At 43.5% G+C, this 8,134-nt stretch overlaps 1 protein-coding gene across 1 annotated transcript; it reads left to right on the plus strand.

Annotated features, from left to right (window-relative positions):
• The first annotated feature begins 472 nt into the window (after positions 1 to 472).
• LOC128949945 (bifunctional heparan sulfate N-deacetylase/N-sulfotransferase 3-like) lies at positions 473 to 8,134 on the plus strand. The gene is made up of 2 exons (XM_054294839.1): positions 473 to 626; positions 6,975 to 8,134. The coding sequence occupies exon 2, from the start codon at positions 7,121 to 7,123 to the stop codon at positions 8,132 to 8,134; it is 1,014 nt and encodes a 337-aa protein (XP_054150814.1). The 5' UTR covers positions 473 to 626; positions 6,975 to 7,120.

Here is an 8,134-nt window from a genome sequence, read left to right on the forward strand (position 1 = left end):
ATGTAATTGACCTCACGGAATTTCCACCCCTGTGTGCTACCTTTAGAGCGGCTCAGAAATCGGCCATACCTGAAGCTGCACCGACAGCGAGAGATTTGGCGGGAGGGTGTAAGTTAAACTTCGCCTCAGCGCGACTGCAGGAGGGGCTTCCTAAATTGGTTTTGGAGGAGAAAAAAGAAATTTTTTTTTTTTTTTTACTCATACTTTATTTAAGACAGGGACTAAGAATCCCACAAGTGAGGCGGCGGCGGCCCCCGTGTGGGAGGGGGGCGCCGCAGGTGCCGTGAGGGGCGGGCGCCTTGGGCCGCTGCGTGCGGGCGCAGCCTGAGGGCGCGGGGCCGCAGCCGCCCCCGGCCCGGCCGAGCCCCGGAGGAGGGCGGGCGATGTGGGAGGCGGCGCGGCGGAGCCCCCGCCCGCCCCTCGCAGGCGAGCGCGGCTCCTCCTCCGGGAGGGCGCGGCGAGGCTGCCGGGCGGTGCTGCACCCCCGGCGGCAGCCCCGCTGCACCTCCGCGCCCCGGGCGGCTCCGTGCCCCGGCGCCTCTCCCGGAGCAGGCTCTGCGGAGGGCACAGACGGCGGCGGGATCTGAGGCACCTCGCGGGGACATGCCGGCGGAGCGCGCCCGGAGGTAACGAGCGGGGCGGGCGGTGCCCGCGGGCCCGGCGCGGCGAAGCCGCTCAGCTCCGCGCCCGCCGGCTCCGTGCCCCCGGCAAAGTTGTGCCCGAGCCGCCCGCAGGCTCCCGCTCCAATGCAGGCACCGCCCGGGCCGGGAGCGCGGCGGGACGGGGCGGCTGCCGCCACAGCCTCCCGCTGCCGAGGCGGCGTTTGCGGGGTTGTTCTGTGGGCTTTCTTGGGGTTTGGGTTTGTTTTTCTTGTTTCCCGGCGCACTGAGCATCTGCCTGGCGCGGTCCCCGCAGCAGCCCTTCAGGGGCTGGGCTTTTCCCGTTCGCTCTCCTCGCGGAGCTGTTCAGCGGGATGCTGTTGCCCTCTAGTGTCTGCGGGAATTGGTTATGGCTCTGTTGGGGCACAAAATTAGTCAGCCTAGTGCAGTAATTATTCATAACTTAGGGTGGTTGTAGCTGCTTGGATTCCCCAAATCCTGTCAGAAATTCATGTGTGCTGCTGCTCGGTTCAGCTGTCATGTGCAGCCCTCGGGAAATGGCAGAAAACTTGTATATTACTCAATTCGATGCCTGATACGCTGGATAATTGCTTCAGGTTTTGGTGTGGTGGGGTTTTCTCTTCCTAATGGAATGGCAAGTGAAAGAAAGAGGGTTTCTCTCACTGTCAGCATCCCCAGTCAGGTGTCATGGAAGAAATGGTTCTGAACTCTGCCTTATTATTAACTCTTTACACTTGGCAGTTGTGGGAGAAAGGAGAGGGGAAGTAATGGTATGGTCATGGACCAGACGGTGTGCTGGACATTTATCTCAGAGACCTTGAGCAAATCATTTACTCTTTAGATAGTGATGTTTTTGCAATTGCTGAAAAGTAACAGCGTTTATCTCAGAAAAATTGTGTGATGTCAAGAGCTTTAAGATATTTCTATACAAAGTGTTGTATGAAGGCAGAGTAATTTGAAGACTAAACTAAACTTTTGTGTTCTGTTGAAGTCTTTACAACCTTCTTTTAAACTATTTTAAACGTTGTATATTTAATATTTATAAATATTTTTCCTTGACAAACTGTAATGCTTGAATCCCTATCCTGTAAGGGTCTCTAGTACTGCATTAAGCAATGCAGCATGGAGCTTAGGATACCACAGGTACAGTAGAAACTACAAACTGCTTACCTGAAGGACTTGAAAAAGAATTTCTATCCATCAGAATTGCTGTGCTGCCTGAACCGTTCCCTTTTTTTCTAACAGCTGTGAGGGAGTGTAAACCTTTCAATAATCACACATTCCAGGGTTTGTTATGTGATACTAAAGGGTTTCAAAGGCTTCCCTTGACAGCTCATGTCTCATATCACCTTTTTACGAGTTGAAAATCTTTTTGATATGCAGTTGTAAGGTCTCATTCTCAGCCTGGATTTACTCATTTGAGCTGTTAATGCTTGAATATTTTAGTCAGTGGAGTAATGTTGTAAGTAGGGGTACTCAGAGGTTATTTTGGTGTTTTCATAACTGATTTAAAAGTCTGAGCCTTGCTCTTTACCCCAGGTTTGGTTGTGTTCGGTTGTGCTTTGCTGCTTCCTACCATATCCTTTGTATATCCAAAGATTTCCGATTTAGTAACACTAAAATGATTTCAGAATATTTCCTGTGAAGTTGTATTTCATAGTGAGTGGCCAGAGCAGACCTTTATGTTTAGAGCAGTTACGCAGCATTCTAATCAGTAGAGATTTAAATGTCTGTAGTAATATGCTAAACAATATGCCTCCTTTTTTTCTGCTCTTTGTTTAAAGCATTTAAAACTCATTTTCCATGTAATGCATCCCCAGCATGTCACCAGCACTGTGGTAGTGTCCAGGCTGGTAAAGAACAGAATGGGAATATAGTGATGGGGATTATTAGAAGAAAGTTATTAAAAATATGTCTCTAGATAAATGTAGTATACCTCAATAATACTGATGACTACTCAGTCCAGAACTTTTTAGTAGTTCTTGATGAAAAGGGTTTTTGTTACCCTTTAAGAGTATGTTTTTTACCTTTAAGTATGACCCAACTTTATTGTTTCTAATCAAGGGTCGCAGTAAACAGTTGCCCTAGCACAGGCCTGAGGTAAGACTAAACCAGTGTTTTCTTACTGGGCTTTGATAAATTTGATCTGATAAATTGAGAACAATTTCTTGCTTATTTATGGGTATTTTAGTTGAGCCCATTGTTTTAATCTTGATATTAGGACAGCAGAAGAAAGTTGCTTGTCATTTTAAAAATTGTGTTGATACTCATGATTCAACTTTATCAGACATTTTTTAAGATTGTGTGCAGTTTTATGTGCCTGTGCAGTTTCTGGATTGAGAACCTCTGTGAAGAATTTAGTAGGCTGCATTTCCAACCTGCATTGTCTTGTGGAAGAGTTTCCATGAGGGTTATCAGGGGGAAATGATTTACAGAAGCCAAGAGTTTGGTCATTTATGCTTAGCAGTGAAACAACAAACTAAAGAAAGCTGCAAGTGGTAGGAACTCGCTTATGGTGTCCTTTGGGTCTTTGGGGTTCCTCACAGTATTTGTTCTATCATCAGTGCTACTTTGGTAGTGAATTTAAAAACCCTGAAACCGCAAACAGAACAAGTTATAAACCCCCCAAACCAATCCAAATTGAAGATCCCTATTCAAATGCATCTGTTTCATGCTGGCTGCCTGCAGATGCCTGTAATTGTGACTGCCCAGCAGTATGTTCGGAATGGTAAATCTGCTGCTTAACAAGGTGATATTTCTTTCCTGTACCAGCGAGATTTTCACATGAGCAGGTTCTGGGCTGCAGAAACCATTTCTGCAGCAGATGACAAGAGCATTGAGCCTTTCTGTCTGTGTTCATAACAAAATGCAAAACTTGCTTCCATGACTCAGCTTTCTCTCAGCAAGATCTTCTCCATAGAGAGTCTGTAAGTTAAAAACCAAATTCTGAATATTCAAAGATGCTAATTTTCACCTTAAGAGATCATTTTGATACCTCCTGCTTTGAGCAGTAGAGGTAAAAGGTCCTGGTCTGAATTTTAACACAGTGGCATGAAAATGTAAAATAGGAGATGAAATGCAGGTTCTTCTAAAGAAATAAAGTTCTAGATAGAAAAACAAACAGGCAAATTTTATTGCTTCAAACCATGGCAAAATACCACACAAGTTATTTTATAGGTAAAATTTATTGCAACATCAGCATTACAGAACTTTGGATTTATTTAAATCTGATTCCTGTTTTCAGGTGATTTGAAGTGGTTTGGGGTACAGGTGGGACCATATTCCTCTGTCACTGAATTCCACATGACTGTAGAAATCAAAAAGAGCTGAGACTGCTGATGCAGGCAGCTCTATCTATGGTCAGCTCTATCTATGGGTGTTTTTCATTGAAACAATGCTAACAAGCTTGAACTCTTGTGAAGACTTTCTAGACTCTGTTTTTTTTTTTTTTAATTTAAGCCTTTTTCTTATACTTAGATATTTTTTATTGATGTTGATGTTATCACGACTTCTCCTTTCTTTGGTAAATATTGCATTCTTTGGTCATGAAAGGAAGACTCCTCAAGCACTCCTCTTCTGAAATGCTGCTTCTCACAGCTTACTCACTGTAGGTGCATTGAGAATTGCACTTTTTGTCTGGTTGTACTGTAGGAAATGAGAGCAAGCAGGGAGCATCTTCCCTGAAGCCACTTCTAGAGATGTGGTAAAGGTCACTGTCATGATCTCCATAGGTCCCCCAGTGTGTGGTGTGGTGAATCCCAAGGATGTCACTGTCAAGGGGGTGCGTTGTGAGTTGTTTTAGCATGCTGCTGTAATACAGCACTAGAGTATCCAGCAAGGATTATTGCTCAGGGGAAAATGCTGCTGTCCCTCGAGGAAAGCAACTGTACCTGGTCAAGACTTTGAGACTGTTGATATTGCAAAATGCATGTTCTCTTTGACATTTTTGTTTTCTTCTTTCTGTGTTCTTTGGAACTCCTGCCATGCAAACCAGTCCTTAAGCAAGTGAAAATTACCTAAGCCTCAAGCTGATACTAGAGAGTGTGAGAGTGTGCATTTAAACCTCGTTCCTTGCTCTGTTGCATCCCAATTGCTGCCTGCCTTCAGCAGGGAGTGTGCCAAGTCTGGCTGTGTCCTGTGCCTCAGAGAATTCCTCACTCCTCACAGTCGAACCTCACATCTGTCTTGGCAGGTCCAGCCACTCCTCCTTACAGCTGCACTCTGTAGCCCCAGGGGGCACCTGCAATTAGGAGCCAGGATACAATGACAGGGCTTTTCTTGAAGAAAACACGGGTGTCTGGGCTGGCTCCAGATTTTCCTCTCTAAGGAATGGCATTAGGAACCGTGTCCTTGCTGCAAATGTTTCTTGGGTTGCAACCCTTGTGAAATATCCTGTTCAAACAGCTCTGTCTCATCAGCCCTTCCTTGCTATGAGCTTAGGTCAGTGTCAATTCTCATTTTTTCTGTACATAGACCAGCCAGATCTGTGGTTATCAAAGAGAAATAGGTGTGTGTACAGCTTTTCTACAGAATGCAGTCAGTGTTAAGTTTAGGCACTAAAATTATGTGTTTCTTGGCGTTCAGGCAGCTGAATTGGAAATGCGAAATGAAGAGAACCCTTCGTGTGTGTAATGAAAAATCATCTGTCTGGAAACCTCTCTCTGGTGTTAACTCATTCAGGATAAAGCTTCTCTTTGTCACCTGACTTGTTACCATGTTAAATAGCTCTGTTATGCCATCCAGACTGATATTCGTGAAGCTAGTGTGGCAAGGATTGGACGTTGCAGTTATTAAGAATGTTGAGTTCTTCTGAAGGTTCCTTCATATCGTTACTTGCTCTTTATACATAAGATAAAACCCAGGAAGTTGGAGTTATGTTATTTTGGTCTAACACTAATTAGTGAGCCTGGGTGAAAGGCAGGTCTCCTGCCCAAAAGCTTTGAGCAGGACTTTGTGCTGCTGCAGGGAAGGTTCAAGGCTGAATTTAAGGCTTCCCAGAAGAGGAGGGGTTGATAAACAGTTATCTGTGAGTAGAAGGTGAGGAGACTAAAATCCATCTAAAGCAGAATCTATCCAGACAGAAGGAATCTTGCTCTGAATCTTAACTATGAATGAGACAGCTCTCGGCACTTGCTGGTCATGCTGAATTTTGCAGTTTTGATGAATAGAATGACTTGGAGTTTTTCTCCCTTCATCTGATTTTTCTCGTTTATTATTACTTTATGCTCATCATGACACTAGGAAGATCTGTCTTCAGGGTTTAATTAAATTTCTGGACGTTACATGGGTATTGTTAAGTATATAACTTTTTTTAGCCTTTTTGAAAATCTGGAGTGAAAGACCAATTTGCTTACAATGTAGGATTAAAAAAAAACCCAACCAGGAATGGAAGGATTAACCTCTCAGTATGGAAATGACCACATCAATGCCACACTTTATCCTAATCCCATTTCCAAACGGGCCTGGGTGCAAACTACACTGAAGTTACAGTGGCATGTTCTAGATCTTGACACACTAAATATTTTTCAAAATCTGCTTTGAATCTTTGTTTATGACTTATGGTCATTATTTTATGCTTGTCACACCAGCCAGTTGTTTTACTAGGGAGTTTTGACAGCAGTTGTACTGCTGGTTTGAAAAATTGCTCTTTCCTTAACTACAAGATAGAACATAAGTATATCCTTAGGTGATCTGCATGTTAGGTTCAACTTTTGATTTATTAATTTCTCTTCTCAAATGTAAGAGCTTGATTGTTTTATGGGTTTTTTTAATACAAAGAAATGCTTCTAACAGCTTACAAATCCACAGTCCAGAAAAATGCTTTGTTTTCCTCTAATGTTGCAGGAAGCAAGTTTTGCTTAAAAAAATTCCTCTAATAGATGTAATACAGAGTGTATCAGTACATGTTTGTACAGCAGTTAAGATGTGCATGTTCTTGCTTCTTTGAAAAACTAATACAAGATAGAATTTGTTGAATCATGTTGCCCCAGCTTTTTACAGGTTATAAATTTTCTTCAGTACTTTGGTTGTTAGCAGTTGTCTACTTGGAGTTAACTTTTATCTTTAGGTTAAAAGAATTTCTAAAACACTGTAAATACTTTCCTTTTATGTCTTGCTTTTCAGTGCCTCTGCCTGCTTTATTTGATCCTCTGAGTTGAGGAACCTGTGAGATTTAGAGACCTTCAAATGCACATGGCAAGTAGTGGGAGCAGAAAAAAATGTTATTGCAAAATGTTGAGCCATTGGTCTCCAAACCTCTGGCTGGCAGTGATTTCTTTGCTCCCCATTAGTTTAAGCAGGTGATTCTTCACAAGGTGGTGTCTCATTTAAATCTCTGATTTTCTTTTCTTCTAGACTGTACCTTCAGTAAAGCTCTGTGGAAGATAGATGTGTGTGCTGCAATGGTGACATAAATATTTCAGAGGACTGGAACAAGTTGTTGGGAATCTGTGTTTGTTTTTCATGCTGCTGTTGAGAGCTGTCTAAGGCAAGTAAACACCATGAGTTTTATCCTGAAACTTCACAGACATTTTCAAAGAACAGTAATTTTGCTGGCCACTTTTTGTATGGTGAGCATAGTTATTTCTGCCTACTACTCGTATAATGGCTACAAACAGGAAAATGAACTCCCTGAAACCTCTTCAGAAGTGGAATGTGGTGATGCTCAACTGTTGCCTTACAAGCTGATGGAGGCGAAGACCACGAGGCCTGTTGATCCCCTGAGGACAGATCTTGTAGTGCTGGTGTTTGTGGAAAGCCAGTACTCAGCATTAGGCCAAGATATCGTAACCATTCTGGAATCTAGCAGGTTTCAGTTTCACACTGAGGTTGCATCTGGGAAAGGTGACCTCCCAGTGCTTATAGACAAGAACAAAGGCAAGTACGCTCTCATAGTGTATGAGAATATCCTTAAGTACGTGAACATGGACTCGTGGAACAGAGGCCTTCTAGATAAGTACTGCATAGAGTATGGTGTGGGTGTGATCGCATTTCACAAAGGCAGTGAGAACAGCTTGCAGAGCTTTCAGTGGAAGGGTTTTCCTTTCCATGTCCACAGCAATCTGGGTATTAAGGACTGTTGCATTAACCCTCATTCCCCACTGCTCCATGTGACTAAACCTTCTAAGCTTGAGAAGAGGCCCTTGCTTGGAAATGACTGGGCTGTTTTCCAGATTAATCACACAACTTATCAACCAGTGATATTTGCAAAAGTAAAGACGCCAGAAAACCTTTCTCTACCTGCTGCTCTCTATGCCACAGTAATTCATGACTTGGGGCTCCACGATGGGATTCAACGAGTCCTTTTCGGCAATAACTTGAATTTTTGGCTGCACAAGCTGATTTTCATAGATGCCATCTCTTTCCTCTCTGGAAAGAAGCTCACACTGTCCTTGGATAGGTACATTCTGGTTGACATAGACGATATCTTCGTTGGCAAGGATGGAACAAGGATGAACACCAACGATGTGCAGGTAAAGTATGTGCACAAAATAATGGTCATTACAGCAACGTGA

Source organism: Melozone crissalis, unplaced genomic scaffold (genome assembly GCF_028551555.1).
Source record: "Melozone crissalis strain CALT ecotype California unplaced genomic scaffold, PUWL_Pcris_2 ptg000328l_1, whole genome shotgun sequence".
Lineage (NCBI taxonomy): Eukaryota > Metazoa > Chordata > Aves > Passeriformes > Passerellidae > Melozone > Melozone crissalis.